At 41.1% G+C, this 24765-nt stretch overlaps 1 protein-coding gene across 3 annotated transcripts in view; it reads left to right on the top strand.

Annotated features, from left to right (window-relative positions):
* Positions 1 to 1322: 1322 nt before the first annotated feature.
* DDX3X (DEAD-box helicase 3 X-linked) overlaps positions 1323 to 24765 on the top strand; it is a 29144-nt gene continuing 5701 nt past the window's right edge. The window contains exons 1-17 of one of the 3 annotated variants that reach the window (XM_032842511.1): positions 1323 to 2151; positions 5560 to 5617; positions 7165 to 7212; positions 9004 to 9136; positions 10085 to 10243; positions 10324 to 10423; positions 10834 to 10969; positions 12054 to 12139; positions 12616 to 12714; positions 12819 to 12979; positions 13381 to 13525; positions 13610 to 13754; positions 13952 to 14133; positions 14222 to 14339; positions 14556 to 14709; positions 15034 to 15170; positions 15376 to 18015. In XM_032842511.1, coding sequence (XP_032698402.1) covers positions 2107 to 2151; positions 5560 to 5617; positions 7165 to 7212; positions 9004 to 9136; positions 10085 to 10243; positions 10324 to 10423; positions 10834 to 10969; positions 12054 to 12139; positions 12616 to 12714; positions 12819 to 12979; positions 13381 to 13525; positions 13610 to 13754; positions 13952 to 14133; positions 14222 to 14339; positions 14556 to 14709; positions 15034 to 15170; positions 15376 to 15455 — 1986 coding nt within the window. In that variant the 5' untranslated portion in view covers positions 1323 to 2106 and the 3' untranslated portion in view covers positions 15456 to 18015. Of the gene's footprint in view, positions 2152 to 5559; positions 5618 to 7164; positions 7213 to 9003; positions 9137 to 10084; positions 10244 to 10323; positions 10424 to 10833; positions 10970 to 12053; positions 12140 to 12615; positions 12715 to 12818; positions 12980 to 13380; positions 13526 to 13609; positions 13755 to 13951; positions 14134 to 14221; positions 14340 to 14555; positions 14710 to 15030; positions 15171 to 15375; positions 18016 to 24765 lie in introns of those variants that run through there. The other 2 variants (XM_032842510.1, XR_004380845.1) reach the window with 2 other exon arrangements.

Here is a 24765-nt window from a genome sequence, read left to right on the forward strand (position 1 = left end):
CCGCAACAGCTGAGAGAAGATAATAGTGCTTTGTTTCAAACATTACCAAGAGTTCATCATTTTAGAAAAGGTCACTGATGCCACACTGCTGTTAGAACCCCTTACTTGAGTTGCATTTGTTGACTACACTGGGCAGGTGTCTATCACCACTTAGTGTCCTTGTGCAGGAGGATTCACATATTAAAGTACATTGTTTTATTATAATCGTTTTGTTTTTAGCCTACAGTTAAGTCACGTTTTTGGAAATTGTGTGTTGTATTCAGGTTATATTAGCTATGATTTGTTATTTCAGCACGGTTAAAGGGGGCGTTAGCAAACGGTTGTCATAAAAAGGAACTGAGTCTTTTTACAGGGTTATGTAGTCCACTCAACTCCTTCTATAGATGAGGAAATGGAGAACCAAAGCAGTTAAGCAACTTGCCTGGACACAAGTGTTATATTATCTCCCATGTCAGAATTTCGGTTTCAATTTTAAGAATCGGATAGGGAGAGAAGCAACGTGGTAATTTATGTGAACACTAGCTGTTTGAATTCTGGCTGCAAAAGACCTTTTGAGGGATGGTGGAAAACCCTGTGTGTTATTTAATTCTGTTACTCTGAAGGTTAGACGGGCGGGGGGAAGCGTTTATAAGAACGACGTTTGCGCGGCTGCTCGCTTAAAACCAGACATCTACCAGTCAATACATTTTCTTCTATTTAAGGGCCTGTGGCTCTGAAGCAAGAACCTAGGGGTGGCCTGCTTCGGAGGGGGCCACAAGTAGGGGTTCTTCCAACGGCAGAAACCCATTTCCTCCCACTCCTCATCCACTGCAGTGGCCTGAGGGTCACCCCCACCCCAAGCCGATAACGCCGTAGCACTCTCTTCGGCAGGCCCGGACTGCGCCCAGCCGCAAACACTGCCGACTCTCTGGGAGAGCCGTTCGCAAGCCCGAGGGTTCCCTAGCTTTGAGAGAAGCAGCAGAGCCACCGGAGGCCACCAGCCCTGAGTCGCTGAGCGCCCCGAGGGAGGAAACTAAGGGCCTAATGTAGTGGTTGCTTCCACTGAGGGCCGGGGTCCCGGGAGGATCCACAAACACCGGCTCAGCTTCAGAGCCTGATGGTCTCATTGTTTCCTCACCGCGGGGGGCGGGGGCGCGCGCATTTGTGCGCTCGCGTCGCGGGATGAAACAGAAGGGGGTTATTGCGTTTCTAGGCTGCACCCCCGCCGCCTAGGCAACCGCACAGTTAAAGTGTCCGGCCACCAGCACTTGTCCCCAGATCCCCTCCGCTACCCACCCCTCCCCGGTCACCATCCCTCCCTCCTTCCTCCTCCTTTCCCCCCTCCTCCTCTTCCCCTTCTTCCCTCCTCTGCCTCTCTTCCCTCTCCTGTCCCCTCTTCCCCCAACCCCCTGCCCTCCGAGCACTCAATTAAGGCCAAGATTTCCAGCTCCACAAAATGGCCACCGCGATAAACATCTGCGGTCACGTGACCCGCCGTCCTCCCGGCTTCGGGCTTCTTTCTGCCTAACTCCGTTTTCGGAGAGGCTGCCCGCGGAAGAACAAGGGCTGGTTAGTTCGAAGAAATCTACCGACATTCCCAAGTCGGAGGACTGACAGAAACAAGAACGAGTGCTCGGCTGAAAAGAATAGCAAAAAACTGAGAGCATAGGGAGAAAAAGAAGAGGCCTAGGTTAAATTTTAAAGACCTCCTCGGAGGCGGAAAACGGGACACGAGTTATCGCGAGATTTCAAAAACTCAAAGACAAGCTAGGGTATTAGCGGAGAACAGGGCTACTGAAGCTCAAGGGAACTAGGACAGCATTTGGCGCTCGGAGGTCCAAGGTAGGACGCCAAGCGAGGGACGGGACTGATTAGAAAATCACGCGAGGTTTGGACTAAACGAGCTCGCAGTAGCTAGGCAGAAGTCACAGCGGCAGGAGGAGTGCGGGTGTGAGAGGGAGGGCCTACGTCTTACGTGCTGACGTACAGCCTTTCGAGTGAGTATATTAGATCCGTGGCCGCGCCGTGAGCTCCAGAGCCGCAGTTCTCCCGTGAGAGGGCCTTCGCGGTGAATCAAACACAGTCGCTCAGCAGAGGAAGACTCCGAGTTCTCGGTACTCTTCAGGGATGAGTCATGTGGCGGTGGAAAATGCGCTCGGGCTGGACCAGCAGGTGAGCTGCAAGGAGTCTGCCGGGATGGTTGCTGACCTGACTTGGCTTATGGCGCATCGCTAACTGGCACTCTTAGTTCCTATTTCCTGGGTGCCTCGAGCTGGCCAGTGTCAGTGCTTCGGGGCTGTGAAAGAACGGGGAGCGGGCAGGAATGCTGGTTATGGCCGTCGCTCGGGCCGGCGCCCCGGCTTGGCCCGCGGTATTGTCCCCCGGCCGAGCACAATGGCGGCTTTTGTGTGTGTGCGTGCGCAGGCGGGAGGAGGGGGAGGGGGGGTGCGAGCGCCTTCACGGGGACGCGCACGCGCGAACCCCGACTGGTTAGTGACCCGTGGGTGGGGGTGGTGCGCGGCGCGGCAGTGTGCGATTGGGGACCCCTTTGGCCTCCAGGGCTTTTGACTCTTTGCGCGCGCGGCCTGGATTCCTGTCCCAGAGACCGGCGGCGTTGGGGTGTGTGTGCGCGCGCACCCGCGCAGCGGCATTTGTGTGTGAGTGTGAGAGCGGGAGGGACGCAGCCCTGGAATGTGGGAGGGGGCGGCGCGGGGGGTGGCCTTCGCTCGGGGTAATGGCGGCGGCCTTCTTTGTGTGGGGCTGGGCGGTGCTGGGGCCCACTAGCGGGAGAGCGGGCCGCGGGCAGGCGAGGGGCCTGGAAAGGAGGATGGAATGGACATCTTGTTCCTCCCGGGCTTCCTTCCTCAGGCTTTTTCGCTTCAGCCAGGTTTCCGCAGGGGCCATCGGACGGAGGGTGCAGCGGCCGCCGAGGCCGCGTTTCCGGAGTGGAAAGTTTTGTGACGCAGAAGATTCGGGGAGGAGTGGGGGGAAGGGGAGGGAGTAATGGGTCCCTGCGTGCGCGGTGGCGCTGGGCTCTAGATAGAGATTGAACACGGCGGGGAGACCTCAGGGAGGTTAGGGACCTGGAGTGGCCCCTTTTTCTTACTCGCTCCAGATAGTCTGTGCGTGGCAATTTAGCAAGGGCCGGGCATTGTTTTGGGTGGTACCACGGGTTGTATGACCATTCCTGTGTTAGTGACGTTTGATCCAGGAATCGGCCGGAGGAAAAATACCCGGAATGTATCTTGAGGGAAATAAACACTTTGTTGTTGACTTGTTGCTGCCTGTGCAGTGAAATTGTGAAATAGGTCAGATCTCCGGATCTGTCATCTTAACCGGAATCTCCTCTTCTAAGGCTTTGGGGATAGATTAGAGGAGGACGTGTGATCTGAGCGAGGAGGAGGGGTTATGGGCTTTGGTGGCAGGAAGTCTCCATCCCTCTGCAACAGAAGCACCGTGTTTCCGATAAGCTTTTAGGTGGAATGTTTGGATCCTTTAAGTAAACTGTTTACCTACGGAAGCCAGAGAAATCCTGAAACGAAGTTTAGTGATACAAATTGATAGTAGGTTTTAATGTAGTCCTGTGTAATATTTTTAGAGATTTAATGCTGTTTCTTTGGGAGCATTTTTCCCCCTTTAATGAATCAATTACATTCTCCAAATTGCTGACAACGTCCTTTGTTGAGTGAAGCACATAGAATATCTTGTCAAGAGCACAGGCTATCCCCAATTTTAACATTTTCTATATCGGTGGTGCCGTTTTAAAAAGATTAGAGGCAGGAATGAAGCAGTGTAATCCTGAGAGTTTGTAGTAGTCTTTAACGTGATCTTTATCGTTCCTGTTGCCCAGTGTAAAATGAACAAAAACTTGTAACACAGGTGCAAAAGGACTTTCTGTTCCTGTTGCTCAGTGTAAAATTAAAACTTGTAACACAAGTGCAAAAAGACTTTCTCTTCTTTTGGACTTTCAAGTATCTGTTAACAGAAAGCATGTCAGCGTTTTTGCTGATGCAAACTATGAAAGCCAGGTGCCTAAAAGTCTTACCATACTTAGTTTCTTTTTAAGATTCAGCATCTGCTGGGATGGTTCAGTGGGTTAAGCCTCTGCCTTTGCTCAGGTTGTGATCTCAGGGTCTTGCGCTGTGCTCATCAGGGAGCCCCCCCACTCGTGATCTCTCTGTATCTGTCAAATAAATCTTAAAAAATCTGCTTCCAATTTTCAATGACTCCATTGATAATGCTTGCAATTTGACAGTATCGATCTGGAACTTTTTTTTTTTTTTTTTAAAGATTTTATTTATTTATTTATTTGACAGAGATCACAAGTAGGCAGAGAGGCAGGCAGAGAGAGAGGAGGAAGCAAGGTCCCTGCAGAGCAGAGAGCCCGATGCGGGGCTCGATTCCAGAACCCTGGGATCATGACCTGAGCCGAAGGCAGAGGCTTTAACCCACTGAGCCACCCAGGCGCCCCTCAATCTGGAACTTTTAACAGAACACTAACGTCACGTTTGCAAACAGGTGGCATCAGTATTGTGTGATTCGGTCTTTTGTGGCTTTCTTAAATTAAGCTGTTCCTTTTGACACATGTAGTCCTGTCCCCACCCCCCCCTTGCTTGCATGTAGTTTCTGTTGAGTCGTAAAAGAATGAGAAAACCTAGCAGGTCTTTTTGTAGAATGTTGAGGTTTTGCGTTCAGTGTAAGGGGATGAGTAGAAGAGGAGATTAAATGTAGTGAAATGTGTTCTTAAAAAAAAAGGTGTTGAATGTCACTTGTGCTATTTATGTTCAGAGTCTTCTGAACTTAATCTAGATCTTGAAAATGGGAAAATAAATAGGTAGAACCTACCTCAGTTTTTTTTTTTTTTTTTTTTAAAGAATTTTTTGGGCGGGGTGGGGGAGGTGCAGAGGGACAGTGAGAGAGGGAACACAAGCTGGAGGGGTGGGAAAGGGAGAAGCAGGCTTCTGGCCCAGCAGGGAGCCCAGTGAGGAGCTCTGTGGCAGAACCACGGAATCATGACCCGATCAGAAGGCAGACACCCGACGAACCACTGAGCCACCCAGGAGTGCTACCCTAATTAAAAACAATTGTGCAATATTTAGGGTAAAAGAACTAAGAAATAGTTAAAATTTTATTTTTCAGGTGTGCTCTGTAGGCTTAAAATAATTTCAAGTAGGAAGTTGGTGGCATTGGAAACATTTGTCAAATATGATTGGAGTAAAGATGAATCCATTGTCTATTTGGCAATTTAAAATAATTTCTGGGGGCTTTTACTGTGGAAGATGTTAGGGAGAAATCCATTTTTAATTGAATAACTTTTAAGTTTGGACCCAGTTTGTACCAGATAACACCAGCCTCTTGGTGCGCTGCTTTCTGTAGTATAAACAGTGTTATTTTGGGTTTGCTTAGAATTTTACAGTCTTCAAAGCACATTCTTAGTTCATATTCTCATTAAGAGCTTCCCACCAGCCGCACGAAGCAGGCGGGCAGCTAGTGCTGCTTAGTGCTGGAGGCAGGACTAGTTTTTTCTTCGTGTAATAGTTTAACACATGGGCTGCTAACCATTTAACACTCTTTTCCTAGTTTGCTGGCCTAGACCTGAACTCTTCCGATAATCAGAGTGGAGGAAGTACAGCAAGCAGTAAGTAAACCGTTTTAAGAATTTCTCGAATATTAGAGCATTAATAACTTAATGTTTCTTTGGACTTATTTAAAGCTTAAGAATTTCCCCTCCACTTTTTGCTGTGGAAAGAATTATATAGTCAGTGTTCGTAGAATTACGTAGTGTAATTAATAATCATAACATTGTGGCCTTTTGGTAATAAAAGGGACTCATTTTCTTTAGTAAAAAGTCATTAGAAAAAGAACTTGGTAGAACACACACTATCCTTGGAAGTGTTTGTGTTCATTATGAATCTTGAGCCAAGCTTAGAGGTGGTGGGAATGTGTTCATCCCTATTTACCAGAATTAAATTCAGTAAAGGGAACATTCACATTCATCAGCTACAGTTAACCCTTTCCTGTGGAGAACATGAGACTTAACAGGCTACAAGAATCTTGAGTGGTGGTTAGGATTTTAAATGCTAAATTGCATCATTTGTTTGAAAAGAAATTAGATGTAAAAGCTTTATTTCATTTTTTCAGAGTTTTTGTTTTTCCTTTTTTGAGACTTGTTACAGGTTAGTATTAAGGTGTAGGTGGCTTATTATTGGTTTATTATTTGGCACTCGGACAGCTTCAGGTTCCTTCTGGTCAGGTCTCTTCCTATTAACTCCCCTGCCCCCAAAAAGGAGGGGGGAAAGGAGTATAGGCTGTAGGGTGTGAAAGCATTATTATTTTTTTTTTCAAGCACTGTGTTAGGTGGTAAAGGACGTGGCCTCATTTTTAGGCAAGAAGGGCCTTGCTGAGGACAAAGTTACTTGGTATTTTTTACATTCTACTTTATTTGCCAAGGTAAAGATCTTTAGAGAGTTGATCATCCTACCTAATAGAGATACTTAATATTTAATTCAACCCAAAAGTAGAAAGGGAAGTTGCAGGTTCTTTAGAAATAAAGCAGGTTGATTTTGCTTTACCTGGTAGGTATACATTATTTGCTTTTCCTTCTCATCTATTGTCTAGGCTGTACTCTTGCCTGCCGACAGAACAAGTTGACTATAGGCTTAGCAAGCCCTAAGTTAAAACTCCAGTTCTTGAAATCCTTTTTGCCTTTGCTGTTTTTCCTTAACGTATATCGTCCATTTTTTGGAATTTAACCAGGATGGAAATAATATTTTAGGGTCTAATTGCATGATTTATTACATAGTAGTCTGTGAGGTTGTAATACTTACATGTTGTTAACTGTGTCTGTTTATGACCTTTCTCTGAAATAATAGCAGGCCCTTAAAAAAAGTTGTGTTATGTTAACCACTAGAGACAAATTATGTTTATTTTTGGATTTCAGTGATTAGGTTGCAAGTCAGATTTTTATTTACCAAACTCCCCCCCCCCCCCCCGCAAAGTTCTTAAAAAGCAGTATGCATTTAAAGTAAAAGCAGATTCATTTTCTCCCTTCTCAATTTCCAAATAAGAGACTGGGTGGCTGGATACTAAAAAAATTTGTTCCAGGACCATTTTTTAGTTGCACAAATTTTCATAAAAAGCTTTAACTTGAAGTTTTGGTACTTAAATTTATATTCTTTCTTTTAGAGGGACGCTATATTCCTCCTCACTTAAGGAACAGAGAAGCTACTAAAGGTAAGTTGAGCAACTTGGGTAGACCTAATTCTTGATTTTAAGAGGTCAGAGCCTAGGGAAAAATGAGGCACTTTGGGAAGTCCGTAAACATGGTGCTTGGTTCAGATATTAGGACTTAACACTCTTTGGGAAAACTCATCTAAAGTCATGCAGTGGAAAATTCTTTATTTCCTATGTCCTATTCTTCTGTGGCCAAGGACATGGTTTTGTACAACCTTACTAGTGTTGTACTTTGTGATTTGTGTTTGTAATCATTCACATCATGATTTCAATTTGAAAAGGGTGAGTAGGCACCCTACTATGTAAAACCAATTGCATAGTGATAAACCAGTTATTTCTGTTTTGCAGAGCTGTCAAAAAAGATAGATGGGTTATTGCAGAATAGGTAACAGATTATAAACAGATCATAGCACTGGGCATGCTTGCAGTAAGTTGGGAGTGATCCTCTGGTTTCATTCATCTCCTTGCCCTTAACTGCTTCGTTTGAAAGGTTTTGTCTGATGTGTCAACAACACCTGGTCTTTTCTGATTGTGTTTGTTAATACAGTGATAGACTGATACTTCATTATGGGACAGCTGTCTGGGTCTGTATATTCCATAAAATAGGTGATCTGAGATTCAGAGGAAGAGTGAAGGTTTGGAAAACTAAAGGTTAAGAAGAAGGAAGATGATGCAGGCGGAATCAGAAGGGTGAAGTCCACAGAAACCTGTGGTTTACTGTCATTCTTCCATATGCATGTGCAGTCTTTATTAGCTGCACTGTCCCTGCAATACATGGATATAAAATCCATATTATAATCTCTTAATTAGCATATCATTGTTCTAGTTACTGTACATTGTCTTTATTGTCGTGGGTTCTCTCATTCTTAAGAGTGTTCTGGTTGGAATTGGCCTCGTGTATATTCAGTGCTTTTCCCTCTTCATCCCAGTGACAGAGATCAAAGGCAGGAGGTAGTATAGAGGTTTTAAAACTGGAAGGGATATTAGAAATGTAAAATTCTTTATTGCTAGTTAAGTCTGTTGATCACCTGGCTTTCTAATGGTAGAGGCACCGGTCTGAAGGAAAGTAACTTGTAAATGATCTCTATTTAATAAAGTGCTGCTGAAACTAGTTTAAATCCTCTACTGCTTGTCTTTAAAGCCTCTGCCTGTTGGGCTAATTTATACCTCTCCCATTCCCTGTTATTGAATGTTTATAGTTGTACCTAAGAATTTGTCCACACCAACAGTGTGCAGGGATGAGGATTTTCCTTTTTTCTAGGTATTCTTGTTTCTTGTCCGATAGTATGCATTTCATGTGAACAGAGCATTGTTCTACTTTTTACTATTGAATTTGGGAAATAATGTATTAAATAATCTGACACCTTTAGGAACGTCTTAAATAAAGAGCACCTCTAGGAAACATTGAAACAAATTCTAGTAAACTGGGTTCTCACGTATAAAATGGAAATTAAATTGTGCCTGTGCCGGTCATACAACAATTGTTTTATAGGCAATTCAATTGACCTTTTTAGCGGTGGTATTTTATTCATTTAGAACACTTTTTAGACTGTCAAACTGCTTGATTTAGTGCACAGTGTTGTGTAGTATTAAAAATATTAAAAAATTTTGTGTGCCGATTATAAACCAGTTCTGAATCTTGGTTCACTTCTAGTACCACGATAGGAATATTTCCATTGTCCTTCCAGTTCACAGAGATAAAGTTAGAGGGCTTTGAATTCAGAGACCTAGGTATTGTAAATTTCTATTTAATAAAATAAAATGGGTTTGCTTCTTTTTTTTGTATTGAAGGATTCTACGACAAAGACAGTTCAGGGTGGAGTTCTAGTAAAGATAAGGATGCATACAGCAGTTTTGGATCTCGTAGTGATTCCAGAGGGAAATCTAGTTTCTTTAGTGATCGTGGAAGTGGATCAAGGGGAAGGTAAGTGATTTTTTACTGATGTTCTTGTCTTACGTGTATGTAATTCAAGAATTGGTCTTTAATTTGATAAGTACTCATTCTTGTACTCTGATCATTAAGCATGTTTTTTTTCCCCTAATAGATCACCTATTTGGATGTTAAGCATTAAGTTTGTGTAATCTTATTTTTCTAAATGTAAGAGGTCTTAACTAAATTTGAACTTGTTGTATAGAAACTGGATGAGAATAAGAATGTGCCCCTGGACATACTGAAATCAATTACTTTTATATTTCTTTAGTTTTATTTATATGTAAAGGAGTAAAGTTTGTCTAGTGAATGGCCTAATATGGTTGAGATTTTTTTGTGGATATTCTATATGACAATTTTTAAACACCTTATATTTTTGATTACACAAGTGGTGAACTGACCTCATGCGCCTAATAGCTGTGGTTAGTCCTGTGTGTCCTGATTTTTCGCAAACAGGCCTAAAACTAAAAACATCTTAATTCAGGTAAGGATTATTTTCTACCTTTTATCCAAAGTCTGTCACACAGGTGAATTGATTGTCCTTATAAGTGACATCCTAATATAACTGGGACAATTGAGGTTTGGTATGCTATTTTCTTTTTCCTACCACTAAAATATATTTGGATGAGAAGTTTAAATAAAAGTATAAGTTATGTGCTGATACCAAATATTTAAGACTCGCTTCTTAATTTCAGCATGTATGAGGCCTGTGTAGGCTGTATAATATTACAGAACTCAAGAAGGGTACATACTTAATGTATGTAAATGACACAATCTGGTTGGTTTAAAGGCCTTATTTGTCAAGTTAAGAGTAAACAAAATTGGCATCCTTGAAGTTAGCATAATGAGTTCAGTTTCTCTCTAGGTATGATTCTAGAGTAGTTCTAGGAATTTGATAGTGGTTAAATGATACGATTCTGATTAGTTGCTTATGCTGTTCAGGTTTGACGATCGTGGACGGAGTGACTATGATGGCATCGGCAGCCGTGGTGACAGAAGTGGTTTTGGCAAGTTTGAACGGGGTGGAAATAGTCGTTGGTGTGACAAATCAGATGAAGATGATTGGTCGAAACCACTCCCACCAAGTGAACGCTTGGAACAGTAAGTTTTTGAAATGTGTGTTAATTGTGATAAAGCCACATTAGCTAAGATAACAGACTTAACCAATCTTTTGATTTCAGGGAACTCTTTTCTGGAGGAAACACTGGGATTAACTTTGAGAAATATGACGACATTCCAGTTGAGGCAACAGGCAACAACTGTCCTCCACATATTGAAAGTGTAAGTATTTTGTGTTTGACCTTTTAAGACACAGAGGGAAGTGTAAACTTTTTCACAGCACGTCAAAATGAGGTGGGCTTCCTAAAAGCAAATGCCTATTGTACCTACTTCAGGAAGTCTTTAGTTACATTAAAAACCTGCCTCATTGGTTTGTGGAAAGATTGAGTTCAGAGTCTCCATTACTAATAATTGGAAATAGAAAATGGGTCAAATATAGGAAGAACCCAGATTTCTCCAGTGTATATTAAACCTGGAGTTGATTTTTCTCAAAATGTAATGTTCTTTCATGTAAAGCAGCTGTGTAGTACAAATTAGCTATTAGGGTTCCCCCCACCCCCGATTTAATGTAAAGCAAAAATGGCTCCAGATAGCATTTCTAGCTATTTAACCCTATTGAATTTCTTTGACAGTTCAGTGATGTTGAGATGGGAGAAATTATTATGGGAAACATTGAGCTTACTCGTTATACTCGCCCAACTCCAGTGCAAAAGCATGCTATTCCTATTATCAAAGAGAAAAGAGACTTGATGGCTTGTGCTCAAACAGGTAAGTTTACTTGATAAAAGTAAAAAATTATCAAGAATACTGTAACTGGGTTTGCTCTTAGGAAACTAGTACCAAAAAACCACAATGGGATATAGAAGTTTCATGGGGAAGCTTGAGTCCCAGATGTATACTGGGACTCATCAGTATACTTTGACACAGGTGTGCAGTAGCCGGCTGGTGTATTTGTTTTAGATTTTTGGATTTTGTTATCACCAGTGTTCACCTTAGGGCCTGTAGAAAGTCCTCAGCCCTGTACTCCTCCAAGAGGAATAGATTATTGTCCATGCATTGGTGGGAAATGAGCACTGTAACATTATATGTGGAATAAGGAGGATAAGATTAGAATAGTCTGTGATCCATAGGAATGTGGCCAAGGGGAAGGTAGCTTCATGGCAAAGGAGCACCTCCCATCTTTTGGGAATGGGGGTAGAGCCTCTGAATTGAGTACAAGCTTAGTTATATTGGTGAGTTTGACCAGTATGAAAGAGGGTGGCAAATCCCCCGCCCATTAAAAATATATTAATCATTTGGTATTTTTTCTTTGCTATAGAAGAGTGAGAATGTTCTCCTTTATATACCATCAATATCTATAGTACCTATAAGGAAGTGTTAGAAATTGAAATTGACATCACTTCTGAGTGAAAATTGCTGTTCTCTTTACACACACAAGTGCAAAGAAGTGAATACTACTTTGTTATTTATGTTTGTGGTGTACTTCCTCAGTAAGGGAACAGAATAAATATTCTTGGTTTTATGGGCCACATGGTCTTCATTGCCAATCAACTCATTTTTGCTATGTAGTGCGAAAGCACTTACAGACGGTATGTAAATTTGGCGTGGCTGTGTTCTAGTAAAACTTTATTTACAAAGATAGGCTGGGTCTTTTGCTGACTCCTGTTACAGATGGCTCAAAGAAGTCACTTCTTGGTATTTTTAACTTAGGTGTTAATTTTTAGAAAATTCATTTGGGCATAAAGTAAAACTATTAATTAACTAGTAATAGGGCAGTTAAACTCAGGGACCAATATTAAAAAATAATCAGGTTTTTCTGTGGTTGAATCAGAATATGCTTTCCCTTAAACAGGGTCTGGAAAAACTGCAGCATTTCTCTTACCCATCTTGAGTCAGATTTATGCAGATGGTCCAGGAGAGGCTTTGAGGGCCATGAAGGTAAATATTTATTAAATGGGACTTTATTTTAAAGTAAGCTCTGCCCAGTGTGGGGCTTAAACTCACCACCCTGAGGTCAAGAATTGTGTGCTCTACCGAGCCAGCCAGGTTCCCCTAAATGGGACAACATTGTTACTGTTTTTTAAGATTTTATTTATTTGAGAGACCACTAGAGAGCACAAGCTGGGGAGGAGGAGAAGCAGGCTCACCACTGAGCCCTACAGGGCTCGATTCTAGGACCCAGGATCATGACCTGAGCAGAAGGCAGCCCCAATGGGACATTACTGTTAGAACTTTTATAGGCAGATATTGAGAGAATTTTCTGTATGAGAGCTCTTTATAAAAAACTTCCTATTTACTCCAAATTACTGAATGAAAAAGAATTTTCAAGTGTAATCTATAAATTACTGAAGGGAATTAGGTTGTAAAGAGTCTTCAGAAAGGATGTTAAGAGTTTAACTTAAATTATTTCTTAGGAAAATGGAAGGTATGGGCGTCGCAAGCAATACCCAATCTCCTTGGTATTAGCACCAACTAGAGAATTGGCAGTACAGATATATGAGGAAGCCAGGAAAGTAAGTATGCATTTGAGGGATTATTGGCTTTCCTGTTGATTCTAATGTTTTAAGACCATGTAAAAGTGTTGGCCTTGAAGTTGATAGAATTTCTTTGCTTATAGTTTTCATACCGATCCAGAGTTCGACCTTGCGTGGTTTATGGTGGTGCTGATATTGGTCAACAGATCCGAGACTTAGAGCGTGGATGCCACTTGTTAGTAGCTACTCCAGGTCGTCTAGTGGATATGATGGAAAGAGGAAAGATTGGATTAGACTTTTGCAAGTATGTTGATTTTTAAGTGCATAAGATGTAATAATTTTTTAAATTATGGGCCACTTGTTTTGTAGAAGTAATAAGTAGTAATTGTTGACATTTTAAGATTGAGAAATGGTTTTTAGTCCTCTAACTTTTACAAGAAGTTGGCTGTTTGTAATTTTAATGTTGAAAAATCAAGGACTTTTTTTTAGTAGAGGCTGAGAATAACTAGATTGGGAGAGAGTGAAAAGTAGTAAGAGCTAGTTTTGCTGTATGCTTGTGAATGATGGTACAAATCCTGGGCTTGGTCTCATGTACATGTGTCAGATCATGCAGTGTGAGGAATTTATATCAAACTCTATTTTGATAGCAGCTATACTAAAACTGTCTTTTTTCAAATTCTAAACTGAATGTTTTTTTTTTGGCAGATACTTGGTGTTAGATGAAGCTGATAGGATGTTGGATATGGGTTTTGAACCTCAGATACGTAGGATAGTTGAACAAGATACTATGCCACCAAAGGGTGTCCGCCACACTATGATGTTTAGTGCTACTTTCCCTAAGGAAATACAGGTATTTGATGCTGTCGCTTTTACTACTTGGGAATTTGTACTACTTGGGAATCTCAGTAGATAATAAACATTTTTTTTCTTTCAGATGCTGGCCCGTGATTTCTTGGATGAGTATATCTTTTTAGCTGTAGGAAGAGTTGGCTCTACCTCTGAGAATATTACACAGAAAGTCGTTTGGGTGGAAGAGTCCGACAAACGGTCATTTTTGCTTGATCTCCTAAATGCAACAGGTAAAATGACAGTGTTAGCATCACGTTGGTGGCTTAGGTGATGAGAGTCCATTTGGATTGCCTTTACTGCTTTTCCTCCCCATACAGAACATTGGTTAAAAGTCTGTTTTTAATTTGCCTGTCTTTGCATGTTTACTAAATGTAAAGAGAACTAAGTCACTGTTAGTGACAAAAACCTGGTAATTTTTCACAATCAGGCAAGGATTCACTGACCTTAGTGTTCGTGGAGACCAAAAAGGGTGCAGATTCTCTGGAAGATTTCTTGTACCATGAAGGATATGCTTGTACCAGTATCCATGGAGACCGATCTCAGAGAGATAGAGAAGAGGCCCTTCACCAGTTCCGCTCAGGAAAAAGCCCAATTCTAGTGGCTACAGCAGTATGTATAAGACCGTTCTTATTTTCAAGTTCAGCATGTTCAGTGTTTGGCTTGAAGTGTGCCATATATAACAAAAGTTATTTTCCAGGTAGCAGCAAGAGGACTGGATATTTCAAATGTGAAACATGTTATCAATTTTGACTTGCCAAGTGATATTGAGGAATACGTACATCGCATTGGCCGTACAGGACGTGTAGGGAACCTTGGTAAGTGTTCAGTTACTTGATGGTCTGCTGGTGGTTTTTCAGTGGGATACGTGCGGCCAAGAATTCTCTAGGAAATGTGGTTAAAATCTGTCTCCGCAATACAAATGACTTGTTCTGTCTTTGCATGGTATTCTACTTAAGATGCTGTATAGGAAAGTAAGAATACTATGCTTCAGTGGATGACCTTAATTTATGTACTTTTTGGAACTGGTTTAGGCCTTGCCACCTCGTTCTTTAATGAGAGGAATATAAACATTACCAAGGATTTGTTGGATCTTCTTGTTGAAGCTAAACAAGAAGTGCCATCTTGGTTAGAAAACATGGCTTATGAACACCACTACAAGGGAAGCAGTCGCGGACGATCGAAGAGGTAAGGCGTATGGGTGGTGCATAAAGAGAGGGATGGTGCCTTGTCCACAGTTCACTCTTCCAGTGTTCAGTTGAGTGGGCTTCATGTTTCTTAGGTTGCCTGGATCCTTCGGGTGAGGGGTGTTAGAAGAGATGACACTGAGTTAAAGCCAGTCCTTCGCCACTACAGCGTTTACGATCACTATTAGGGAAAAGAGGGCTGGGTAGGGAAACTTTGGTATTGCAAAGTCAGAAATTGACCACGGGAAAGCGTTAACAAGAACTGGATTATTTGGTGGAATTGCATCTTCCCGAGAACCACCAACACACCTTGTCGTTGCAGTAGCAGATTCAGTGGAGGATTTGGTGCCCGAGACTATCGACAAAGCAGCGGTGCCAGCAGTTCCAGCTTCAGCAGCAGCCGCGCAAGCAGCAGCCGCAGCGGAGGCGGTGGCCACGGCAGCAGCAGAGGGTTTGGTGGAGGTAAACGTGACTTTTTTAACCTGTCTTTGGGAAGGGGTTCTTCCTTATAGTCCTCTTTTTCAGAGCATAATTAAAAACACTGGGGGAAGTTCTGCCCTGTAGATTGCTTTTAGTAATGTGACATCAAAGTATTTAAAGAAGGGAAAGATTTAACGGTGGCTGACTTAATTAATTTGTCTCTTTCTTTTTTTAAATCTCTCATTAGGTGGCTATGGAGGCTTTTACAACAGTGATGGATATGGAGGAAATTATAACTCCCAGGGGGTTGACTGGTGGGGTAACTGAACCTGCTTTGCAGTAGGTCACCCTGCCAAACAAGCTAATATGGAAACCACATGTAACTTAGCCAGACTATACCTTGTGTAGCTTCAAGAACTCGCAGTACATTACCAGCTGTGATTCTCCACTGAAATTTTTTTTTTAAGGGAGCTCAAGGTCACATGAAGAATTGAAAGGAACAATCAGCAGCCCTGTTCAGAAGGTGGTTCGAAGACTTCATTGCTGTAGTTTGGATTAACTCCCCTCCCGCCAACCCCCATCCCAAACTGCATTTATAATTTTGTGACTGAGGATCATTTGTTTGTTAATGTACTGTGCCTTTAACTTTAGACAACTTTTTATTTTGATGTCCTGTTGGCTCAGTAATGCTCAAGATATCAATTGTTTTGACAAAATAAATTTACTGAACTTGGGCTAAAATCAAACCTTGGCACACAGGTGTGATACAACTTAACAGGAATCATCGATTCATCCATAAATATTATAAGGAAAAAACTTATGCGGTAGCCTGCATTAGGGCTTTTTGATACTTGCAGATTGGGGGAAAACAACAAATGTCTTGAAGCATAATAATGGAATTAGTTTCTAATGTGGCAAACTGTATTAAGTTAAAGTTCTGATTTGCTCACTCTATCCTGGATAGGTATTTAGAACCTGATAGTCTTTAAACAAGCCATTCCAGTCCTGATGAGGTGATGTATGAATACATGCGTACACTCAAAGCACTGTTTTCAAAGTTAATGCAAGTAAATACAGCAATTCCTCTTTCAACGTTTAGGCAGATCATTAACTATGAGCTAGCCAAATGTGGGCATATTATTACAGGGAAAGTTTAAAGGTCTGATAACTTGAAATAGGTTTTTAGGAGAATTCATCTACTTAGACTTTTTAAATGCCTGCCATAAATGAAATTGAAATGGTAGAATGGCTGACCACAGCAATGACCAGCCCTCCTTGGGGCCCTGGGTGATTTTTGGTCTAATAACGCATGCTAGTGTTGATGTTTTTTGGTCAAGAGGGTATGAACAGGAAGAATTAATGCAGCAGGCTTTATTTTAAATGCCGATTCACATTACTCTGTTCAAGCTGCGTTGAGATGTTAAACTGGCTTACTATATAGACTTTGTAAAAATGGCTCCAGAAGAGTAACAAACTGAAATCTTTTGAGATCACACAGGTTGGAAATATGTACATAACTGCACAAGGTGTCGATTCTGCTCTACAGTGCAGTTGTAGTCAGTTTTAGTTGCATAGGTTTCCATTGTATTTATAGTCTGTTTATGCTAAATCTGGCCAAAGATGAGCATTGTCCACCACTAAAATGCCTCTGCCACTTTGAATTCTGTGCTAATTTTGTGGCCAGAATGCGGTGATCAAAACGCTCAATCTTTTTACAGTGGCATAGGAAGACGGCAAAAATTTCCTAAAGTGCAATAGATTTTCAAGTGTATTGTGCCTTGTTCTAAAACTTTTATTAAGTAGGTGCACTTGACAGTATTGAGGTCATTTGTTATGGTGCTATTTCAATTAGTCTAGGTTTAGGCCCTTGTACATTTTGCCCATAACTTTTTACAAAGTACTTCTTTTATTGCACATTCAGAGAATTTTATATATATGTCTTGTGTGCGTGTCCTTAAACTTCCAATCTTATTTTGTCTCTTGGAGATTGTTGAACGCAGCTTGTCTAGGAAGGGGATGGGACTAGATTCTAAAATTTATTTGGGACCACGGGAATAATAGTCGGGAAGAAAACTATTTGCACACGACAGATTTCTAGATACTTTTTGCTGCTAGTTTTATGTAATATTTATTGAACATTTTGACAAATATTTATTTTTGTAAGCCTAAAAGTGATTCTTTGAAAGTTTAAAGAAACTTGACCAAAAGACAGTACAAAAACACTGGCACTTGAATGTTGAATGTCACCGTATGCGTGAAATTATATATTTCGGGGTAGTGTGAGCTTTTAATGTTAAGTCATATTAAACTCTTAAGTCAAATTAAGCAGACCCGGCATTGGCAGTGTAGCCATAACTTTCTGATGTTAGTAAAAACAAAATTGGCGACTTGAAACTAAATCATGCCAAGGTTTTGATACACTTGTCTTAAGATATTAATGATACACTTCAAAAACACTGATAAGAAGTGTCCAGATTCTCAGATGTTTGTTGCGTGAGTTTTGTTTAGTTGTGTGTATTTTTTTTTTTTTCAGTGAATGTCTGGCACATTGCAATCCTCAAACATGTGGTTATCTTTGTTGTATTGGCATATTCAGTGACTTGTACATTCAGCGGTAGCGTTTGAGCAAGTTTTATCAGCAAGCAATATTTTCAGTTAAGGTTTCAAAAATCACATAAGAATGGATTTAAACTTGCTGAATGTAAAGATTGAACTTCAAGTCACTGTAGCTTTAGTAATTGCTTACTGTATTAGTTTAGATGCTAGCACTGCATGTGCTGTGCATATTCTGATTTTATTAAAATAAAAAGTTGAACTGCACAGTCTCCTTTGTTGTTGTCAATTGTGGTTTATTATAGGTGAAAATAAAGTTGTGCTCTTGCCTGAAGAATTGTAAGGTGTAATTTTTTTTTTAATATTTTTTGGTTTGCTGTCCAGTGCTAATGTGGAGATGCCTTTTGGAGACAGAATTACTCTGATACAAGTATTTGTCATAAATGATGAAGTTGGCCCCCAAAAGTTGTTGGACTAGATGGGAATCTTAAGAGGTCCTTAGTGATGTACAGTATGTATTGCAAATTGGTTTGTGCTTTGAGCAGCTTAATATGGGTGGGAATCTCTGTTCTTTGAAGCATTTAATGGGAAGGTCATTCAAACAGTGGAAGAAGTTGGGTTAGAAGCAAAGGTACCAGTAATCCAAGTGATGGTGAACACTTAGGGATCAAGAATGTATTTGGTGGGTGGGGGAGCAAGGGGAACTCCTGGGTGGTTCAGTCAGTAGATCACGTGTTTCGGTCTCAGGAGTTCAAGCCCCATGTTGGGCATGGAGCCCACTTCTAAATATACATTTAGAAGTGGGCTCCATGGGGTCAGGGTGATAGAGATGGCTTGGGCACCCTTCCTCTGCATTCTTTGCTGGCGTCCATTACTCCACGTAGCTGCAGGCCCCTCCACTACCAAGGAAGGATGGTCTGGATAAGCCCCATTTTGAGAAGTACAAAAGGACTATTCTGTTTGGGGGGGTCAAATGTGGTGAAGTGTTGGCAATCAGATAACGATTAAACCTAGGGAAAATTTTTAATTCAGCTTGTTTCTCTTGGAGTTCTTTGCAGTATGATTGAGAATAATTTTTCATGAGTATTGTAAAAAAGTACTTACCTCTGGATAGTTAGAGTTCGTCATGATCTCAAAGCAGCAAACCTGTTTTTAGGGCAGAATTTTGAAGCATACCATATTGGTTTTAGGGGTGGGAAAGGAAGGGGAGCCTGAGTTTAGTCTAAAGTGTGGAAAGAGGTTATGTTAGGATGGCTGCATTGACAAGACAGTGGCTGAAGGTGACAAATAGAGTGAAATTGGATTCTAAGAATGGTTCAAGTTCGCTTTTGTGAGTGAACACAAGCTATCTGGGGGGACTAGTTCTGAATTGAGAATTATTTCTAGTCTTAGCAGGGCTAAGATTATAATAACTCAGGTTTACTTGCATACTATGTTAATTCTTGTAGTTTAATTTTTATAATTTAAATAACGTTTAAATATAAAATACTAGTCATTCTCCCCCTCTCCCCAGTGTTAACAGTTTTCCTGAGTTTTTTCCTAACCATCTCGGCTGAATTTCAAAACCAGATACTTTTTTTCGAAAATGACTTACAGGGGCCATGTTTGAAAATGTTTCCAGTGTCTTTGCTTAAAATTATATAAATGTTTTTTTCCTATTCTGGGTAGCTGTTTCCCTTGTCCCAATGCTCCTAAGTGACCTGGTTGAATGGTCACAGGCTTGTTCTTGAAGCTCAGTAACTAAGCTGTCTAGGTGTTGACACAGGTCTTACCGTGCCTTCCCACTGGAATGCAGAGGCTCCAAACGTTCACTGCATTTTAGGAGTATCTCGGGGTTTTTTTCTCTTCTGTTTTCATTGAACACGATTCCAGATAGGTTTAAACCTGCTTTGCTTCAGATCTCGTCCTCATTTCAGTTGATCCACTTTCCAGTCTGTTTGTAATATGGTTTCCTCTATAATGACTCTTCTCCACTTTCATTTTCATTGTCCATCCCTCACCCCACCCCCACCCCCAGGTTTTTCCTATCTCTACCTGACTGGGTTGTCTTGGGGTAATTCTGAAATAGGAATATTTTGACACAAGGCACTAGGTTTAATTATAATGTGGAAGAATATTTCATGACCTGCAAAGATGCTTATTATGGGAGAAAACACCATAAAACAGATGAACACATTTACTGTAAGAGGAGAGGCAGTCTCAAAACAGGTGTTAAGCATAGAATTACATTATGACTCAGCAATTTTACTCCCAGGGGAATTCTACCCAGGAGAAACGAAAACAAGCTTACAGCTTATGTTTGCATGCGAACATTCATAGCATTCAAAATAATCAAAAAGTGGAAGCCACCCAAATGCCAATCAGTTGGCGGATGGACAAACAAAATGTGTATACATGGAATGGAATGCTGTTTGGCCTTAAAAAGAAGGAAGTACTGATGCTATCTCTATCCTCTAGGGACATGACCACATCCCTAATTTCCTTTCCCTTCAAAGGATCATTAAGAGGGCCTGTTAGTACTGTGACACATGTCTGTATTCTGACTTAAGGTTTTCTGTGGATGTCTGGTTTCAGTCCTGATTTTATTGTGTTAGCAGATCTAGTCATGGTTTATAATTTGAGGGTTCCTGTTTTCCTTGTTACACTGAGGATGACATTTTACTTTTTTTTTAAGTAGGGCCTTGAACTTAGGGTTAGGGTTACCTAACCCTAATCTTGAGATCAAGTGTGGCACCATGACATTTTCCTTTTGAGCTAAGTGAAGTAAAAATGCCTCCCATCTTTGGAAGAAAGTGGAAATCCTCATTCTCCCTTTTCTATTCTTAACTCTATTCTACACTCACCTAAATTTTCAACAGCCTGTCTCATTTACCTGACATCGGTTGGTTAGTTGGATGCGGAATGGTCTCTGAACCTTCACTCCTGACCCAGTCACCTGGTAGGATCCTAGTGGGTTATCTAGTAAACATTTGGATGGCCAAATCCAAAAATGGCTCATTCAAAAGCTGATTTGGGGTCTGCTTGAGTGTTAGGGAATGTGTAGTGTTGATTTCAAATGGAGTCCTTGTCCCCTTAGAACCTAGTTTTTCTTTTGTGGTTCCCCAACTTGATGTTGCAACAAGGGAATCTGGGAGATGATTCTATGGCAACTCCTAATAAAATCTATCCCTGGGGATTCACTCCATAATCTCTTTTGCTTTTTGCTTCTGCTTTTAATTTCCCCAGGCAATTCTGATGCAGCAAACTTAGGTATGGAGTCTGCTGTTCTCTACTCTTTATCATGTGTTCCAAAACTTCAATGACCATGATCATGTTTCAGGCACTTCAAGGTACTTCATGGCAGAAGATCTCTATATTCGAAATTACAGTAGATACTGCAACCAAATTAATGGTGTTCTATTAAGTTGGTCCAATGGTGTGGCACCAGTCTCCCTTGGTAGCTCTTAAGTTCCCCCTGCCTTATATTGTAGCTGAATATGATGCTCTTGTGTGGACAATCCTGTACTCGGCCAGTTTTTGTTCACCCTGTTCCTTCTGAGTGGAATTTGAGCTGAATGTTTAATTTTATATATTGTGCTAAGAATATTAAGCCGCTATTTACAATTATTAGCGATGTAGAGAAAATAATTGCTCTGGGTTGAGGGAGGGTTGAGGAAGAAGTAGGTTTCAACTGGAGTGTGCATAACGAGCTCAACTCCTTGGAGAGTATGTAGAAAACTAGAAGGAAATCTGCCAAAATAGAGGCAGTTCCTGCTTCTGGTTGAAACAAAGATTTTCTGCTGCTTCACACTTTCCCTGTACTAAACAGGTTTTATACAATTATATTTTCAATAAAACTTAAGTTTATGTTTTTTAGTCTGAAATGATAAATTCACAGGAATTTGTGAAGTAGTACAAAGAGGTCATTTGGGTCATTTGTACTTTTCACAGTTTACCCTGTTGGTAACATCTGGCATAACTAATACATCAAAACCAGGAAATTGACGTTGGTACAGTCCACAGACCTCCTTCATTTCTCACCATTTTAATGTGCGCGCGCGTGTGTGTAGTCCTATGCAGTTTTATCACATGTTGATTCGTATGACCACCTCCACAGAACTGCCACCAAGATCTCCCTAGTGCTACCCCTTTAGAGCCACACCTGCCTCCCTTCCTGCTTCCCCACCCTGTCACCCCTGGCAACCACTTGTTTGTTTTCCATCTCTAAAATATCATCTCAGAATTGTTAACATAAATGGATTTGTGCAGTGTGTGACCTTTTGAGATTGGCTTTTCTGTCACTCCGCACAATGTCCTCAAGAGCCATTCAAGTTGTCGCAAAGAGTTGGTTTCTTTATTGCTGAGTGGTATGGACGTTCCCTGATTTGTTTATCCAGCCTGTGAAGGGTATCTGGCTTGTTGCCAGTTTGTGACGATGACAGATCAAGGTTGCTACAAACATTAAACGCTTGTGTACAGCTTTTGTGTGGACATGGATTTTTGTTTTTCTGGCAGAAATGCAATTGTTGGATCATATGGTAAGTGTATGTTTAGTTTAAGAACCTGCCAAACCATTTTCCAGATGCCCATCAGCAATGCACGAGAGATCCAGTTTCTCTGCATCCTCACAGCGTTTGGTGTCGGGGTCTTAATTTGCATTCCCTAATGGCTAGTGATGTTGAACATCTTTTCAGGTGCTTAGTTGCCATCTCTGTAGTCTCTGGTAAAATATATGTGTGCATCTTTTGCTCATTTTAAAATAGTTGATAGTTTTGCAATGCTGAGGTTAAAAAAAATTATTGAAGTATAGTTAACAGATGATGTTACATTAGTTTCAGGGATTTGATAATTCTATACATGACATGGGGCTTACCATGATAAGTGTAGCCACCATCTGTCACCATACAAAGTTGTTGAAACATTATTGGCTATATTCCCTATGCTATACTTTTCATCCCCATGATTTATTTCATAGCTGTAAATTTGTATCTCTTAAGCCCCATCACCTATTGCCACCCCCTCACCACCGAACTCCCTCCCCTCTGGAAACCACCAGTTTGTCCTCTGTATGTATGAGTGAGTCTATTTCTGTTTATTCATTGGTTTTGTACTCTTGAGTTTTGAGATTTCTTTATATATTCTAGGTACTAGTCCTTTGTTAGATATATGATTTACAAATAACCTTTCCTAGTCTATAGCTTGTCTTTTTATTATTATTTTAATTCCAGTGTAGTTAACATACAGTGTTCTATTAGTTTCAGGTGTATAATATGGCAATTCAACAATTCCAGTACTCAGTAAGAAGTATACTCTTAGGGAGCCTGGCTGGTTCAGTAAGAAGGTCCTGTGACTCTTGATCTCAGGGTTTTGAGTTTGAGTTCCATGTTGTATGTAGAGATTACTTAAAAAAAAGATAAGTGTATTCTTTTTTCTTTTTTTTTAATTTATTTATTTGAGAGAGAGCGCAGAGTGAGAATGCGAGAACACAAGCAGGGCCAGGGCAGAGGGAGAAGCAGATTCCCCACTGAGTGGGGAGCCTGATGCAGAGCTCAATTCCACCATGACCTGGGCCAAAGGCAAATGCTTAACTGCTTGGGCCACCCAGGCGCCCCAAGATAAGTGTACTCTTTTTTTTTTTTTTTTTTAAGATTATTTATTTATTTATTTGACAGACAGAGATCACAAGTAGGCAGAGAAGCAGGCAGAGAGAGGAGGAAGCAGGTTCCCTGTCGAGCAGAGAGCCCAATGCAGGGCTCGATCCCAGGACCCTGAGATCATGACCTGAGCCGAAGGCAGAGGCTTTAACCCACTGAGCCACCCAGGCGCCTTGATAAGTGTACTCTTAATCCCCACCACCTATTTCACCCATCCCCCTACCACCTCCTCTCTGGTAATCCTCTGTTCTCCATAGTTAAGAGTCTCTTATTTGAGGGGCACCTGTGTGGCTCAGTCAGTTGGGTGGCTGAATCTTAATCTCAGCTCAGATTTGATCTCAGAGTTGTGAGTTCAAACCCTATGTTGGGCTCCATGCTGGGTGCGGGGCCTTCTTAAAAAAAAGTTATTTGGTTTGTGTCTCTCTCTCTCTTTTTCATTTGTTTGTTTTGTTTTTTTAAATTCCACATATGAATGAAATCATATGGTATTTGTCTTTGGATCTCTCATCCATCAACGGACACGAAGGCTGCTTATTTTTCTTCTTAGCAGGGTCTTTTGCAGAGCAAACATTTTTAGTCTTTTAAAAACATTTCCAATTTTGATGCAGCCCAATTATCAGTATTTCCTTTAGCAGATTGTGCTTTTGGCATCACATCTAAGAACACTTCACCTAGCCCTAGGTCCTAAAGATTTCCTATTTTTTCTAATTTATAATTTTACATTTAAGTACATGATTCATTTTGAGCCCATTTTTAAGGTGTGAGGTTTAATCTATGGATATTCATCTATGGATTTTTTTTTATTTTATTTTATTTTTTTAAATTTTTTTAAAAAGTTTATTTATTTATTTGACAGAGATCACAAGTAGGCAGAGAGGCAGGCAGAGAGAGAGGGAGAGGGAAGCAGGCTCCCTGCTGAGCAGAGAGCCCTATGCGGGACTTGATCCCAGGACCCTGGGATCATGACCTGAGCCGAAGGCAGAGTCCTTAAACCCACTGAACCACCCAGGCACCCCCACATACATTTTAGAAAAAGTTTCCTTCCTTCCTTTCTCCCTCCCTCCCTCCCTTCCTTCCTTCCTTCCTTCCTTCCTTTTTTTTTTTTTAAAAGTAATCTCTATGCCCAACGTGGGGCTTGAACTCATGATGCCGAGATCAATTGTACGCTCTACTAACTGAGCCAGCTGGGCAGCCCTAGAATGTAAACTTTTCCTTACAAAAAAAATCTTGCTGGGATTTTGATGGTAATTGTGCTGAACCTATAGATCAATTTGGAGGAGAATTGACATCTTTATTATGTTAAATCTAAAACACCTTTTTAAACTGTGAACTCAGAATATCCAGCCAACAGGAAAAATCATCTGCTACTTCCTATCTGGAGTACTTCTATTTATTCATGCTCCTGGAGCACAAGATCGTGCTCTTGGTTTGGAGCATGTCCATGGAGCAGG

The sequence above is a fragment of the Lontra canadensis genome, unplaced genomic scaffold (assembly GCF_010015895.1).
Source record: "Lontra canadensis isolate GAN:19392208 unplaced genomic scaffold, GSC_riverotter_1.0 scaffold131, whole genome shotgun sequence".
In the NCBI taxonomy this organism is placed as follows: Eukaryota; Metazoa; Chordata; class Mammalia; order Carnivora; family Mustelidae; genus Lontra; species Lontra canadensis.